Below are 17,282 nucleotides of genomic sequence, written 5' to 3' on the forward strand. Positions count from 1 at the left end.
TTGGTAATTGCTTATAAATATATAAATTTATTACCAATGAAAAAATTATTTTTTTACCTCGATTATATACTTTTTTTTATTTTGTAACACGTGAAAAAAAAATTTTTTTTTATTATAAAAAGTTAATTGAGCTTTTTATTTGGTAGCACATGAATAAAATATGCATGGCTGTACGTAAAATTTCGCCCCTTGCATGAAAAAAATTTTTTTTTATTTTGAATTAATTGTATAAATATGATGACTGTACGACGTCTGTGTCTCCTGCATGAATAAAAAAAAATTATTTTTTATTAAGTGAGCAATGATCAACTTCGACATAAAAAAATTTTCATTGTAAGTATTTTTTTTTTTTGTGCGTGGTTGTATATATATGTATAACAAAATATGCTTTTTTAAAAGGCGACACTTTTCCTTTTATCGGTAACTAAATACGGTAATCTGTTTATTTTTATTTATTTATCTTAAACTATAATATTAAACTAGGCGTAACCTGTCGCGTTGCGCCAGGGATGATACTTGCCTCATTGCCTCAAGTAAGAGTAATAATAACACACTTATATTTTATTTGCCATGTAGTGTGAATAGGTCTAGATTTTTACTATTACTATGATGGCATTAATAGGAAATAAACACAATTTATATGATTATACAAATAACAATAAATTGTGTCACTTGTGTGCAAGTGTTATACAATATATGAAATATTATTATTAAATGCAAAATTTATAACAAATGTTGCAGTACTGTGAAATTTACAAATTCATTACAAAAAAGAATTTTGTATAAGTAGTTTATTGTTACATTGTTACAAAAAAATCTTTTTTTTTTTTTTTTTTTTTGTCTTAAAAAATTCCATTGTAGCATTAAAAAAAATTACATCTAGAAAAAAAAATATCTCACTAATTAATATGAAAAAAAAATTCGAAAAATTAATTATAACGATCTATTGTTACAAAAAAAATAAATAAGTAATTATGTTAGTCTATTATTGAGCTTGATACAAAAAAATATTATTATTATTAATAATAAGGATGGGGAAAAAAGGCAATTGCCGTGGCGCCGCCAACAAACCTAAATGGTGAAAGAATGTATTCGGGAAAAAAAAATCGATTTGAAAGAACAAAAAAGTCTAACCGAAAAAGGAAAAGGAGTACCAAATTAGCTTGATAAAGCAACGATTGGTGGAAAAAAATTTTCGGATTGGAAAAAAAGTCAACCGGAAAAAACAAAAAAAAACAAGAAAAATCAGGCTGAAAAAAGAAACCGAAAAGGAAAAAGAAAGAAAAATAGAAGAAAAAGAAGAAAGGATAAAGAAAGAAATCGGTTTAAAAAAAATAAATAAGTACCGAAAAAAATTGAAAAAATAAGGACAATAATTCGGTCCAAAAAGACCGAAAAAAAATAATATAAGTCTTAGAAGATTATTTAATAAAAAAAAAAATAATAATTTTTCGGTTTTGGAAAAAAAACCAAATCTAAACAGGAAAAGAATGAATAAAAACAAAAAAAGAAAGAAAGAGGAAAAAAACGAAAATTTTTTAAAAAAAGAAAAAAAAAGGAAAAGAAAAAAGTCCAGAATTGGATTAGATGTACAACATGACTTGCCGATGGGTCTTAACTATAAAGAGGATCAGCAATTCAAAATTAATTTATACAGGCCACACAAACACCATTTTTTTTAATTAATATAGATATATAGAAACCTTATAAAAAGAAAATATGCACACCGCAACTAGTAATCTTGTAAAACTTTTAAGTTAATGTGGCGACGACCATAGCGTCGCCTCCAAAAAATGGTAGCCGGATTATTTTGCCGGTTCTTTAGTGTTAGGGTTAGGATTAGGGTTGGGATTAGGGTAAGGGGATTAGGACTAGGATTAGGGTAAGTGGATTAAGGGTTAGGTAATTATTCTGAGGACTTAAAAAATTTTTTATACGTAAAGTACTAAATGTCACGTATTATTTATTACCTCTCAATAATATATGTAACCCGGCAAATTAGAACCGGCTACCATTTTTTGGAGGCGACGCTAGGGTGGTTTTAATGTGGCTTGAATGTCACGTGTTTATTTCAATTTGCCGAAAACTGACAACCGACAAGTTCTTGGCGCAACTTATTACACCGGATTATCATAGCTATTATCATAAATCAATTTAATATACTTTACGTAAACTTCTTATATAGGAAAACGTTTATATATCAAATAATTCTTATTTTTTTACGAAGGAATGCATTAGTAGTAGATTTTATAACCGTGCATAGGCAAATGTTTCTTTTGCACAGCTTATTATAAATCACACACAATCGTATATTAAAAGCAACTTAAACATTTTCAGGAACAATTACTGAGAAAATACTTAAAATACGAGTTACGTTAGAAGAATGTAAAAAAAATAAAATAAATCAAATTAAATATAACTGTCAACTGCTGATACCCTTGTTTCAATTTAAAAATAAAATAATAATTTATTTAATATATAAATATAAAAATAATAAGATACCGGTTAGTTTACTCTTCTAAGAAGAATCCTACTTGATGAACTACCGTACCATATGTAAGATAATAAATTTAAGATAAAAAAAAGTAAAAATAATAATGATGTTAAAAATAGATATATAATCAACAAATAAATAATGGAGCGATTATTATATAAAAGAAAGACTGGTCTTATCGAATCTGTAATTAACGTGAACGTTTGATAAACCTAATGCAAAAACTAACTTTAATATCTATCTTGAAATCCCAGATTATTTGGAGAAGGGTAATGCGACGGATTTTGAAAATTCTGCTGGTTTACATGATCAGACTGGTCAATATACTGTGCGTCATACGGCGGAGTTGCAGTGTGTAATTGCGAAGATGCATTAGCCATGTCGTAATTGTTGTATGTCCTCATTGGAATATTTGCAATTAAAGCACGATTAACAGTCATAAAAGGATTTTCTTGAGGAAAAAGAACATTCCTAATATCTTGTAGCATATTTAGAAAAGTATGATCAACACTTTGTGGATTACACGTGTATGGATTATCATACGACGGTGTAGACACATATTGTGCCGAAATAACATCATTCATATCGGAAATTTCTACAAGTATAGGAAGTATACAGAACGGGTTAAGTACTACATATGCTAAAGCTTTAGTAGAACGACGTGATTGAAAATTTCCGGTAAATTGATGTTGGTAGCCGGTGTCATGCGACATGGTAACACAAGTGTTACAATTACATGGCGAAGTTTGTGGCTGCGGAGGGTTTAAATTATTAAAATTGTTGTAACTCATTTTCTTAGGGTGTTGGACTTTCAAACGAATAAGAGCCTGAGCTAATAGAAGTTAAAAGAGCTGTTTTTTGGGTTTTTGGAGGATTGGATGACAACAAATCAAAGGACATTAAAAAATATTGTTTAATTTTGAGAAAATATTTAGTAAAATTTGTTGTGCTTTTTATACCTATTTTGGTGATTTTTTACAAATTTTAGAAGTTAATAATCTAAAGCTAAAAGAGGCATATTAAACAAAGACAATATAATTATTATTTATTCAATATTTAATTATTTATAAAAATATTTATACTAATAAGAAAACAAATGATTATCTTGAATATGGTTATCTTATCAGATCATAAATAATTATTCATTTACTTACTAAAATCCGTATAAAAAAAAAAATTATGAGATCCGAAAAACGGTTAGTTTATTCATCAGTATATATTATTACGTATATAAAATAAAATATAGAATAATAATATTTTTTACTACTGTAAAGCTAAGGATGAAACCGATATGATAACGTATTTCGATCGATGTCCTAGCGAAAGTTACACATATATTATTCCGAAGAAATATCGGTTACTGTTTTCCAGCGTGAAATAAAAATTTTAACTATAATATAATATGAATAAAATTAATTGTTATTTTTAATAATAAAGGAAAAATATATTCCAAGAAAAATAATATTTTAACCGAGAATTAATAATTGTTTATAATTATAAATAGAGGAAAATGTAAGATAATAAATTGATGATACAAATACGTCATATCATACGTAATAGAGTACGTAATAAAAGTAGATGATAGCAACATAAATATTTGTTTACCTACTGCGGACTTTGTATAGTGTAATATACGATGAGAAGCGTTAGAAGCATAACATATTATTTCTGTAGCGGAATGCTGGAAAACATTTTTGTCTAAATTTGAATTGTAAAATTGCGTTATATTGGTTTGTAGTAGTGTTCCGAAAGGGTCGGGTCAAACCCGGGTCATTTGACCCGACCCGTATTTAAAATCCGAATCGAGTTTATCATTATTTGACACGAGTCTTATATTCAACCCGGCCCGTCGGGTCAGGGTCACACCTTTGCTTGACCCGGGTTGACCCGGGTTGACCCGGGTTTAATCAAATATTTATATTTAAAATATTTACAAACGTTTACTATGTTACACGATTTTTAATTTCTAACTTTGTTTGCGTATAAAATGAGTGAGGGTGAGAAATTAACTCTTGGAAAGCGAACTTATTTTAAGAAGTCTATAACCCTTGAGCAGATCGAAATCAAGATGTTCTACTATGATGGAAGGTATATGTTTAATAATAACCAGTATATTTTATTAGATTTTATTAAATCGTTATGAAAATATACTAGTAAAATATAGTAAAGTATTCACAGTTTCACACCTAGCATCAATGGTAAGAGATTATCTTGTAATTAAATAATATTAAATTTTTTTTTTACCTGTAATTAAAAGTTTTACAGTTGAAGATTTTTTCTGGAGGAACCGGCCAAAAGAAGTAAAACCAATTACAAATTGCGCGTGTATATCTTTGAAATTAGGCTGGGCGTAAGGAGGATTTAAAAAATTATATATTTTAAACATATGAAAATTTTATTTGGACCTGGGTTATCTGGGGGTTAAACTATATCGGGTCGGGTCAGAGGTCGGGTCATGTAAATATTAACCCGGGTATTTGTACGGGTTGGTTTTTATACTCGGGTCAAGTTCGAATACATCCTCAAACCCGACCCGACTCGACCCTTTCGGAACACTAGTTTGTAGTCACAATAAATTGCTGAAAAGACATCGGTCACAATGGGCCTTTCCGCCCCTGTATCCGGAGCTTCATAACTAAAGTTCTAACGTTGTATTTTGATGTTATAATTGACATATTTCGTAAGGTGCTAAAAAATTGTCATTTAAAGGATTTTCCGTTCAGATGAACTAAAACTGTTTATTACCAAAATAATTTTTTTTAAAAAAATTGCTTTAACTCATTTTTATTAGAAGGTTTCGATTCGACGTTTGTATTAATAATATACTTATTACAAATATTAAATTACTTTAAAATAAAAATATATACATGAACACTTCTGGTTTAATTTATTATTTTATTAAAATAAAATAAATATTTAAAATAACTTCAAAAAATGATGTTTTACTTAAAAAAAAAAAAATTTATTGGCAAAATTTCAATATAAAGTATTATTCAATATTTACCATTTATTTATATTTTATTTATTTATTTGATAAACAAACTTATCAATCTAAAATTCCGAGATGCTAATGTTTATTAAAGATTACAAATGAATAAATAATTGATGATCTACATCTATTACATAATATACTTTACAGAGTTTTTCTATCAAATTTTTTGAAAAAAAAGCGTTTCTAAAATTTTTATCGAAATTTTTTTTTTTTAGAGGGATATTTGAATATTCAAATTCTAATCAAATTCATGTTTAAATAGGATCGAAATCTAACCCTTAAATCGTTTATTTTATTTATTTATTTAATTTTTTTTTAATAAAAAGAAAAAATGTAATAAGATATTTTTTCATTATCAATATAATATTTCTTAATTTTAATTGCGTAGTAAAGTGACTTTATTCCTGATATAACTTTATCATGTATAATGAATTTGTAAGTTTGAAACTAAGGCACAGTATTAATATTAAAAGAAATATTTGCCCCAAAAATCTAAAAAAAAAAAATCCTTTCAAGAAAATCGAAATAGGCGTAATTGTTGTTTTTGTAGCACAAGCTAAAATTAATTTCTGCATGAATGATAAGAAACCCGATTTAGGAAACAAAAAATTGGGGATGTAAGTTTATTAACCCGATGATTTACAGTACAGAATATATTATTGTGTACTGAGTTACCTCGCTCACAAGTTAATTTTTTTTTTAAAAAAAAATTTATTAATAATTTTTTTTAATAATTTTTTTTAAAAAAAAACTAGCATTAATGAAAACCCACTCATTATTTTATTAATAGTTAAAATAATTGTTATAAATTTTAAATATATTTAAAGAGAAAGAAACGTCGGATAGAACCGATTTGTTATTTATTTAGTTACTCATAATATCTTTTGTAGTAATGTAACGTTCAATATTTACATTTGGGAAACGTCATTTAAGGGATTAAGAAATCTGCAGCAATCCATTATCCTTAATAAAACTTCCTTAATTATTGATTATTATTATTATTATTAATTTTAAACTTGACTGGTTTTCAAATTTGGTATTATATTGGAAAAACGATATGTAATTTTCATCACGTGACTTACTAATCTTGTCCAAAGCCAATTTAAATTGCCGCTTTGCCGCTTCGCTAAAAAAAAAAAATTTTTTTTTTTTTTACAGCTGTTTTCATAAGACCTGGGACAAAATAAATTTTTGAACCCCGACCGCCGACCCACCGATCCGGTTCTTTTTTTTTTTTTTTTTTTTATGATATAGACTCGACTGGGGTCGAACGCTAAATAGGAATAAACATGGTCTAAAAGATCAATAAATTCTAAGCTAGTGTTTTACCCAACCTCTCAGGAGGAGCCTGAAGGGGTCGTCTTGCCTATTATTCAATAGAACAATCAAGCATAACCTGGAGTCTAAAACGGACTATCAAATGAAAATGAAGAACTAAAAAAATTAAATTTAAAATTACATGAAGAAGAAAAATTATCTATATCTAACTCAAAACTACTAGGGTGCCGGACAGAAGACAACCATCCACCAGAATGTAAAAAATTACATGTACACAAAATCAACCACATCGGTAATTGCGGTAAGTGAGCAGGGCAAGTAGACAGGGCCAAAGAAATCCAAGGGTGAAGTGAACGGCGAGAAATACCATCCGAGGGTGAAAAGGTCGTCCTAACTCTGGGCGAAGAAAGATTTTGTGGTCCGTGAAGAGGAGTAGAGGCAACTCTAGAGCGAGTGATAAATTGCGATGCTGAATGATCACGTGACTTCCTAGGTTTTTTCTTACGAAAATCGCGTTTGCGTCTAGGTGTAATCCCATTACGTAGTTCCCACAATTTCAACAGAGAACAATGTTTAGGCCATATTTGTTGGTAAATTCGATCGTGAAATGAAGTAAGAAATTCCCATATGATTGAACGGGTAAGTTTGTCATTAAAAGTAAAGGATCGTACTAAATTATAAAAATCTTGTGAAACAAGTTGGTGTATAATTAAATATATCGGATGAGTGAAAGAATTCGACTCCAAAATCGGTGATAAGAGATCAAATTGATCAATGGATTGTTTGATAAGAGTAGGATTATACGAAGTATGTTTCTCAAGGAGGTGTTGTAATATAATTTTATGTTCCAATAGGGTATTGTTAATTAAAGGTGAAAGATTCGAACAAATTTCCAAGTGTTCGTTAGTATCTTGATGGTTGTTACAAACCGGGCAAGGTATATGGTTATCGGGGTAAAGATCAGGGTAATGTTTGGTAAGAACATCACCACAAGGAAGGATGTGGTTAAGTGCTTTAATTTTAAAAGCGTTGTGTGATGACTTGGTAGAACTGCATACATCGGACGTGGAATTAAATTGTAACCACGCTCTAGTTAGAGGCCAATGTATTGAGGATAAAGGAAATCTATCAAAAATGGGTGAAAGTGAAGGATTATCCAAAAATTGGTTAAAGGTATAAGTATCTGTTAAATTGTGACAAAATTTTCTAATATTACGGTCAATCGGCGCAATAGAGGCCCAAATAGGGGTCATTAAAGAACCCGGTAAAGTTGTGGGATTAATCTCATAAGGTGCAAGTTGACGTGCAGCCTTAGCTAACTGATCGGCCATATCGTTCCAGAAATTATTGGAATGAGCTTTGACTTTGTGTAGATGGATGATCAACGATTTTTTCGTAATTAATGTGTCTATCAGACGCCACGCTAAGTGATTATTGCATTTCAGCTTTCTTCTTATAGAAGTTAATTTGTTTGTAACAACATGGAAAGTATGAATGACGTTCAGCGAGTCTGTAAAAATATCCAATTCGCTCTCATCGGGTACAGCAATAATAGCTGTTAGAAGCGCGTACACTTCTGCTTTGGTGGAAGATGGATTAAAGGATAAAGCGCCTTTGTAAGATGGTGGAGGAGGTCCAGAGTCCGCCGGAGTTGCATCAGTAATCTCAATCCAGGTAAAACCCATTTGAGTTTGAGTAGAAAAATTAACATCTATAGGAGAAAAAGAACCATCAGTATAGAAAGTAAAATTTTTCCGTAACAAAAATTGTTTAGCTATTTCTAAAAGTTGAATAATTAAATCTCTATTTCCTACGAAAATATTTTTAATAAAAAGAGAAGAAGAAATATTTAAATTTAAATTGATTAAATTATTGGTAAACAATAAAGAATTCTCATCTAAATATGAATCTAGAGACGATAAAATAGGAATCGTTGGAGGTAAAACATTAGGTACAATTAATCTATGTTTATTATATGTAAACACTTGAGTACGAAGGGTATGTAAAGGTGTAACTGGAAAAATAAAGGATTTATCTAGTTTTATAAAAGATTTATTAGGTATAAAAGTTTTTGCATGGACATTGAAAAGAATTAAATGTGATGTTAAAGAAACAATAACACATTTTGGGCGTAAATCGCCACTAAAAGGTACACTATGACCACATTGACCTGTACAAGGCTGAAGAATAGGGGTTACTTTCTTGAGTGTTAAGTTGGTTCTAGTATCAGCGTTAACCTCGGGAAGGTAATGTGTTCGGTAAGTGAGGCTGGTACCATATAAATCATTTTGTTGTTCAATCGTCTTGCCATATAATTCACACTGGTGTACAGCATCCCAAGAAATAGTCCATTCGTTTTTAGGACAGTATTTACATGCTTTTCATATAGGAGGAGACATAGAGTCAAATCTGGCTGGGGGTGAAACCATTAAATCTCGTAAGAGGCGACGTGAACTATCGGTCACCAAGATGTTAAATTGTTCAAGATTTTGAAACCACTTAGGCGTAGGTCCTTTGAAATTTGCCTTAGGGTTTTGTTTCTTAACGTTTTTCCAGGTACTTAAAAAATAACCATCGAGAGATGTCAATTGATCCATAAACATTATACGTTTTTTCCGTAAACTCTGGAGGTCACTACTGGATAAAGAATCAAGAGAATCAAAAGAATTAAAATATGAAACTATAGAAGTGCCACCACCAGTAATAGACGTATTACAGTGTGGTAAGAGAGTTATATAAAATTGATTAAAAAGACGTAATTGTCGAGTCAAAAGGGATTGATAATTTGACGAAATAGGGTTAGATAAATCCTTAGATGTCGGGAAATTGGGTATCCAAAATTCATATTGTGTATTCAGAATCTTTTGTAAACCAATAGTGGAAAACATAGGGGTGTTAAAAATAACATTAACGACTGATATATGGGAATAAAATTGGTTATAAAAAAAACTATTAATAGAAGGAAATAATTTGTTATGAATAATATTATTATGTGTAGAAATTGGTAATTTTAAATGTTGTTTAAAAAGTTTTTTGACTGGGGCTAATAAAGAGTCACATTGTGATCGTGTGAAAATAGTGAATTGATTAATATACTCTAATTTGGGTAATAAAACTTTGTTAATAATATAAATAAGGTGGTCGTGGGTAATCTTTTTAAAGCGCATTGTATACGCGAAATGATTGACTATTTTTTTTATCTTTTTTAGCGTCGGCATGTGTGAGTTGAATGCATTAATGTAAATTCCAAGAATTCGATTAGATGAGGCCCGCGACGCTGTTCTAATCGTTATTGATTTGTCAGGGGTGACTTGGAATTGTAATTCCTTATTACAAAATTTAGGAATATTGGTAAGAATGGTGTATTTGTCATGGTTGATGGTAATGTTCGCCATGTCATAGAAAGAATTCGCAATTTGGAGATTGGATTCTAATTGTGTCTTGGAAGATGCAAACCAGCTGGTATCGTCAAGATAACCTACCACAGATGCTGAATAATTAATCTGAAGGTCGGAATCAGGTTGGTAAATATTAGTGATTTTGTTGACGCTGGTAACGTGAAGGTTGTTGGTTAATTGTGATAAATGGGAGAACATGGGATCATAATAAATAATCCATAATAGCGGACTGATGACTTCTCCTTGGTCAATACCCTGAAGTACGTCAAAATCGGCGGATAAGCCAAAGGGTAAAATAACATTATTTTTCCGATCACTAAATAGGGAGATTAAAAGAGTGGTAATCGTGTCAGGAAAATGGAGGCGTTGTAATGCCAATCGTAAAAGAGATTTATTAACTCTATCGTAAGCCTTGCTGAGGTCTTGTAAACCAATCCATAATGGTTTCTTATCTTTATAAGCAGATTCAATTATATGTTGAATAACTTGTAAGGGTTGTAACGTGGATTGTCCCGTTAGGCCAGCCCGATTATTTTCATTAATTAGGTTATAAGTTGTAAGCTTGATGTTAATTCTTTGTGTCAGAATTTTAACGAACAATTTTCTGAACGTTTCCAATAAGACTATAGGTCGTGTATTTTCAATTTTGCAGTCCCAAGCCTTAGGTTTGGGTATGGGAAAAAGGAAAGCATGTAACCAGTCTTGTGGGTAAATTTGAACCTGCAATATATAATTGAAAAATTTGTTAATATATTCTCTAAAGTCTTGGTGTGTATGTTTGATGTCTTCGTATGTGATGCCGGAAATGCCAGCGGCTTTGTTGTTTGGACATGATGAAATGACTTGGGATAATTCTTCAATTGAAAATTCATCCTCTAATGAAGTCATATGTATACAATCATGGTTGTTAATAGGTTCATATGTTGATCTCCAATATAACGGGAGGTCTTGAATTGACTTGTATTCTTTAACGTTATTAAGTTCGTTAAGGTCTTTTCCTAACCGTTGAAAATGTAAATTAGTTTGTTCTGCTATGATATGAGGATTATTAGTAAATTGAAATTGATTGGTTTCATGATCGTAATAATGTAAACGATCTAATGTTATCTTTTGAGGTTTACGGTCAAGGATACTATTAATCATCCTTCTTTGGTTATGAACTAAATTATTATTCCTATCGTTGATATATTTGTTGATTTTGTTAAGAGTCCATGAATCTTCTTCTTGTTTATGTAGAACAATAGATATACGTAGGAGACTTTGTAAATCTTTTTTAACGTCAGATACATTATCAGGCGTCAAGGTATATGGTAGCCAGATAGAACGTTTACCATTAAAATGAACATCGATAACCAGAATTTGTTTTCGTAAATTATTCCAAGTGTTCCAGTAATCTTTCCATTTATCAAGATCACCTTGTAGTCTATTAAGTTTAATATTAGAGAATTTTCGTAAAATCATACGAAGTGTAAGTATTTTGTTGTTATTTTGTCTTAAAGATAACGGTCGCTCATGTTTCGTATATTTTTTATATATAGAGTAAGGGATGCATTTCTCTTTTGTTTGTTTGATAATGTCTTTGATATTAGACCAATATAATTCTATTCGTTGTTCCGGTGTAATATCTGGTAGAATTGGTTTATTATTAATATGTTGTCGATAAATAATACCATTAGTGATTTTGTAATTGGACCACGATTCTGTGGTCATTAGATGGTATTTGAATTGAATTTTCGGGTCTGTATTAGGTTTATACGTGGATGATCTTTCTAGACTTTTTCTAGAGCTATTGGATTTGTTTTTGAAATAATCTTGCGTCAAATAACAACTAAAAGCCTGATGATTTGTAGTAAAAAAATCTTCAGAGATACTATGAGTATAAGCATAAAAGCTATAATGAAGGATATTAGGTGAAGTGAAGATGTAATCTATACGAGACTGTATATCTGGACCTTCATTTCTTTTGGTAGTATGTGTCGGGCTCGGGTGATCGTGAAATGATTTGAGTATATCTTTAAGATCAAAATTTTTTAGAATTGTTTTGATTTCACGTCTCCAAATAGGATAGTGATTGGCTTTTTTAAATTTGTCGAAACTAATATTAAAGTCACCTATAACTATACATTCAAAATGATCGTGTTTGGCCTTGATTAAAATGTTTTCAATTTCTTTGTAACATTTAATGATTAAATCTTTGTCGTCAGCGGCATTAGCAGGTAAGTAACAACATATAAATTTGACATAATGGCTGCCTTTAAAGCATAGATCTACCATTAAAATACGGCCATAAAAAGTATTAGTTTTGATAATGTGTTTTTGTAATTGATCCGTGATTATTATAGAGACGCCACTGCCTTTGGTGTTGCCTTTGTCATCTGTATAAAGATGAACATTATGAATAGTGTTATCGCTATTCAGTGTTGGGAGTGTAAGCGTAGAGTATGTTGTTTTCTTAAGATCCCTGTCTATATTGGTATGTTGATGGAGACCTGTTTCGGTTAAAATTAAGATGTCGTAATTATGAAGTGTAAAAAAATGGAGAATATCGTTCAATTTATTATTGAATCCTCCTTGGATATTGATTGTACCAAATTTATAGTAATCAATAAATTGTGTTCGTAATTGAGAGGATGTTGATATGGGGGCGTCGTGTGTTTGAGAGGTAGACGACGTTGACCCTTTTGTATCATGATCATCAAATAAATGGTGTTCAATGTAATTTAGCATATTTTCGTCTTCATCATTACGAGGTTCGCGAATGTAGTTTCGTGGACATGTTATTGGTGAATCATTATTGTTGTCTGGGGTATGTGGGTTTTGATTATTATTTTTGTGGTTTTGGGGTTTTTTATCATTTTTTTGTGTTTTTGTGTTTTTGTTATATTTATTATAAGAATATTGTAGAACTGGTTCAAAAGGCTGATTTTCGAGGTCAGCCGAGGATTGTAAATTGGTGTATTCCATAAAAAATTGTATATAAAAAGAATCAATGTGTATAAAAAATAATAAACTGTTAATATCAAAATGGGGAAATCCAAAAAATATATCCAAAATGAAAGGGGGATGTATTAGTTATAATGGTAAACACGTATTTTAACGTGTCGCATTAAACTGCGGGAGGAGATTGAGGGGATTGTAGGATTTGACTGAAAATTTTGATTCAGATGATGTTGCATTTGACACTTCGTCGATGATTCCTTCGAAGACGGCACCGTCTGACATCGCGGCATCGTCAGGGGTATCGGTATCGTCATCAGTTGTTAAAGGATGTTGCTCGCTGTCTTTCGCTAATATGTTTCCTTGTTTATTACCTCTTAGGTTGTATCTATTTTTGGTTGCCCTATACGAGGTTTGTTCGTATGGCGATGGTCGTTTTGGTGTTTTAACACTACGTTCTTTATGTTGTGCAATCTGTTCTTGACTAAGTAAATTAATATTAGTTGTGAGCTGTTGAATGATTGTGTCGTATTTGGCAAGTCTGGTTGTGATGTTGTTGATCGAAGAACTCATTAAATTATGATTGTGATGGATATCGGCGATAGTACTATCGACTTTAGATTTTCCTTCTTGGAGTGTTTTAACACTATTTAAGAGGGATTGAACTTGTTGTTCCAATTGTGTAATTCGTTGTTCAGAGCGATTGATGTCTGACATTTGGGGATTGTCTAGATGGGGGGCGATATATAAGCGATCATGTTTTAGATCCCTGCTATTGTTGCCATAATTATTATGGTTGTTGTTTAGTTGTCTGGTTTGTCTTAGATATAACAAGCTGCCTGATTGTTAGTTTTTCTTGCTATTGTAGTCATGCGGTGGTGTTTGATTGGGTTTAGGATTTTGTGGCGTTGTAGGAGCTTTTTTGTTTGCATTTAAAGTGATGACATGATTAAACCTGGTTTTGTGGTTATCGCTAATTGTGATTTTTTCCTCATTACGATTAATAAATCGTTTTTTGAAGATTCTTCGGTTATTTTGATTTGTATCGAAGTTTTTGTCGTCACAGTGATTTGTCTCATGAAGTGGTGAACCACAAGTATTACATGTTTTTAGTGAAAGGTGTCCTGGTAGGATGTGGAGGTTGTATCCTTCAAAAAGCGAGGAGGCTCCATTGGACGCGTCCGCTGGATAATTGTTAGGTGAAACGTAAATGTAGGCATTTTTCATGGTTGAATATTTGGTGGTTTGTGTAAATGTACAAGTTCGTCCGTAGACGTGTTTGATAAGAGGTTCAATATCTTTGGCTGTGGTGTTAAGGGGGAGTCCAGTGATTTTAAAATAATTACTGGTGCGGTTTTTATATTCAGGGTCCTCGGGGTTACCAGGTAAGATCCTTACTACGAAGTTCTCGATTTCAAGGCTCCAATAGTTTTCTTTCATGAAATAATTATATGCTGCTTGTTTGTCAAATTGGACAATAAGTTGTTTGTAAGCAGGTTTTATGAAAATGGGACGTCCGCGGTTGTTGCGATTGGGAATTTTTCTTGGAGGTTTTTTAATTTCTTTGTGGTCTATGATGTTGCTGCCTGTTTTTACAGCGAGATGTTTAATAACATGGATGTATCGTAGTTGTATGGTATATCCATAATTTTTATAACAGCCTGGTCTAGGTTGAAGAATTTTTGTTCTATTAATATATTAATAGCCTCATTGGTGAGTTCGTAAATTTTTATGTGTTTGAGGTTGTCAGGACTATTTGCTATGTATTGGTCTAATGAATCACGTGTTCTGAAATGGATGGTAAAGTATCTATAAGTGGATGTTGTATTGACGTCAAATCTAAAAGCATTACTATCCTTGATGAATGACGTTTTTATTAGATTGATAATTTCGTTGTTAGAAAGTTTCGGCGGGAAACTATCTCTGGGAATAAATCCTTTGTGAGCTTTGTTTGAAACTTGTGGTGTTTGTGCAAATATATCTGTAAGCACCGTAATTTGTAACGGATTAGGGATGTTTGTTTGTGTGGCTGATTGTGTTTCCGGTGATTTTCCTTTATTCGTGTTAGTATTTATGGGATCTACATCCATATTAGTCAATTTGTCAATGATTGGTGTTTGTGTGTGAATATCTTGTTCGTGTAAGTCACGTGATGTAAGTTCAATTTCGCTGTGCGAAAGAGCATGAGTAGGAGAGGAAGACAGTGCTTCTTCCATAGTTGTGTCCGTTATAGTGTTGTTAGCAGTCTGAGAAGGCGCTGCAGGTTGACTGGAAGTCATGTTGGATTTGTTTTTATTGGGAGACGAGTATGTGAGATATATATCCTCGTCGTTAGAAACAGGACGATAGTTTTTTTCTAAATTTTTTAGGAATTTATTCGAAAATTTTTTTCCTATGGCAAAACTCATATGATAATGTTCTGAGAAGAGCGTAGAGACCAAAATTTGTAGAAAAAATGACACTTGTCTATAAAGAAATATGTTTTATGGTGAAAATTTCTTCTGTGAATTTTTGGTATTTAACGATCGTCGGAAAGAGTCCCCGAATAACATCCCGATCCGGTTCAGTTGTTATTTATTTTACAAATCAAACTATCAAATCAGGATCACGTGCCCAGCTAAAATACCGGATCGGCGGATCAGGTTCAAAAATTTAGTTTGTCCCAGGTATTATGAAAACAGCTGTAAAAAAAATTTAACACCAACAATATATTTAAAAAGACTAGCCTATAGGACCGGCCGGTTTGTTAGCTAGTGTTTATAATATTTTAGGGTTAATTTGATAGTAATTGTTAAAAATTTGTAAGACAATATAATTTATTATTAAAATATTATAAAATGTATAGTTTCACTATTAAAATATTATAAAAAAAAAAAATTTTCTTGTAGTTTTGTTATTAAAGTAACGTAAATAATTATTTTTAAATTTTCGATATGCTAACATTTTGTCACGCGATTGGCCCATATTGTTTTTATTAAAATGATTGGCAAATATTATAAATATTGCAGGGGCATCGATCATAGCAGGGGAGGATTAAGGTGTGACAATTAGGGTATCACAACTCCCTAAAAAATCTCGGGCACGTGATTTTGGTGGCTTATTCCGGTTGATTAGTTTTAAATTATCCAGCCGAAAATAAAAATTTTTACAATTTTGTTTCTTTGATGACTTTCATACATTTTACACAATTTGTTCATTAATTAATTAAATAACAATGAAATATAAATTTTATTTATTAATTAAATTTAAAATATTTATATAACATTAATCATTTTAATGCAAATAACGAGTGCTATTTGTATGACCTTTCCATGTTAATGTCATAGTTCTCTTTCTTTGATATTGTTCAACTTCTTTAACTAATTTAATAATACCATTAAAAGATTTCATTGTACTTTTACACCATTTAATATTTACCAGCTGATTTTTTTGTTTCTTTAGAAGAGTAAAAGTGCCTTTTCAGTCGTATCAAACAAGTCATCAAATAACTCATTATCCCTTCAGTTAATTCACCTATTATATTTAAATCTTTTTGATAATTTTCTTTATTATTATCTGTATATGATAATAGATTATTTTTAATTAAAAAAAAGAGGTTTGTAGTTTCTTCTTATATTTGCAAAAAATTCGTCTGATACAATTCCTTTTTGTTGAATTGAGTACTTACATTATCTTAACCAATTAGTCAAACAATAAGAACATCCGCAGATCCAAATTTTCTATCAGTTACATATACATTGTTAATAGGCCATTTAGATAATTTTTTCCATTCTGATTTAAAATCCATAATCCAATTCAGCCTCTCTCTTCTGTCACAAATCTGCTGCAATTTTTGCTGTTGATGAACAATAACTTGGTTCATTAAATATATGCAACAAGAACCATCCATGGACGAAAAAAACTTGTACAAGAAGTTCCCTTTGTTTATTTTCCAGCAGTGTCCCTTAACAAACATTGTAGTTTTTTATATGGAGATCATATTTTCACATGGTGAGCGTGCCCATAATGGCCACTTTGATTCACTGTACCATTCCATCCACAAATATTGCCAAATTAAAATTAATGAATTATCTTTGCAAAAATTATATGTTTCTTGAATGGCTGCTTCATAAATATTATCTTTCATTAAAAATTCTCCTTCACATGTTAGGATCAATGAATGTTGATGTAGATGTCTGTCTAT

General features: G+C 30.9%; 3 protein-coding genes across 3 annotated transcripts; all 3 read right to left on the reverse strand.

The window, feature by feature from the left end:
* Positions 1 to 2,724: 2,724 nt before the first annotated feature.
* On the reverse strand, positions 2,725 to 3,285 carry OCT59_013359 (uncharacterized protein; the record flags this gene model as incomplete). Its single annotated transcript, XM_025310408.1, has 1 exon — positions 2,725 to 3,285. One exon carries the CDS (start codon positions 3,283 to 3,285, stop codon positions 2,725 to 2,727), a length of 561 nt encoding a protein of 186 aa, XP_025182719.1.
* Positions 3,286 to 13,255: 9,970 nt separating this feature from the next.
* Positions 13,256 to 13,816, reverse strand: OCT59_013360 (uncharacterized protein; the record flags this gene model as incomplete). Its single annotated transcript, XM_025310409.2, has 1 exon — positions 13,256 to 13,816. The coding sequence occupies one exon, from the start codon at positions 13,814 to 13,816 to the stop codon at positions 13,256 to 13,258; it is 561 nt and encodes a 186-aa protein (XP_025182720.2).
* A 129-nt stretch (positions 13,817 to 13,945) lies between these two features.
* OCT59_013361 (uncharacterized protein) lies at positions 13,946 to 15,378 on the reverse strand (the record flags this gene model as incomplete). Its single annotated transcript, XM_066140754.1, has 2 exons — positions 13,946 to 14,685; positions 14,952 to 15,378. 2 exons carry the CDS (start codon positions 15,376 to 15,378, stop codon positions 13,946 to 13,948), a joined length of 1,167 nt encoding a protein of 388 aa, XP_066001604.1.
* Positions 15,379 to 17,282: the final 1,904 nt, after the last annotated feature.

Source organism: Rhizophagus irregularis, chromosome 20, assembly GCF_026210795.1.
Source record: "Rhizophagus irregularis chromosome 20, complete sequence".
Taxonomy (NCBI): domain Eukaryota; kingdom Fungi; phylum Glomeromycota; class Glomeromycetes; order Glomerales; family Glomeraceae; genus Rhizophagus; species Rhizophagus irregularis.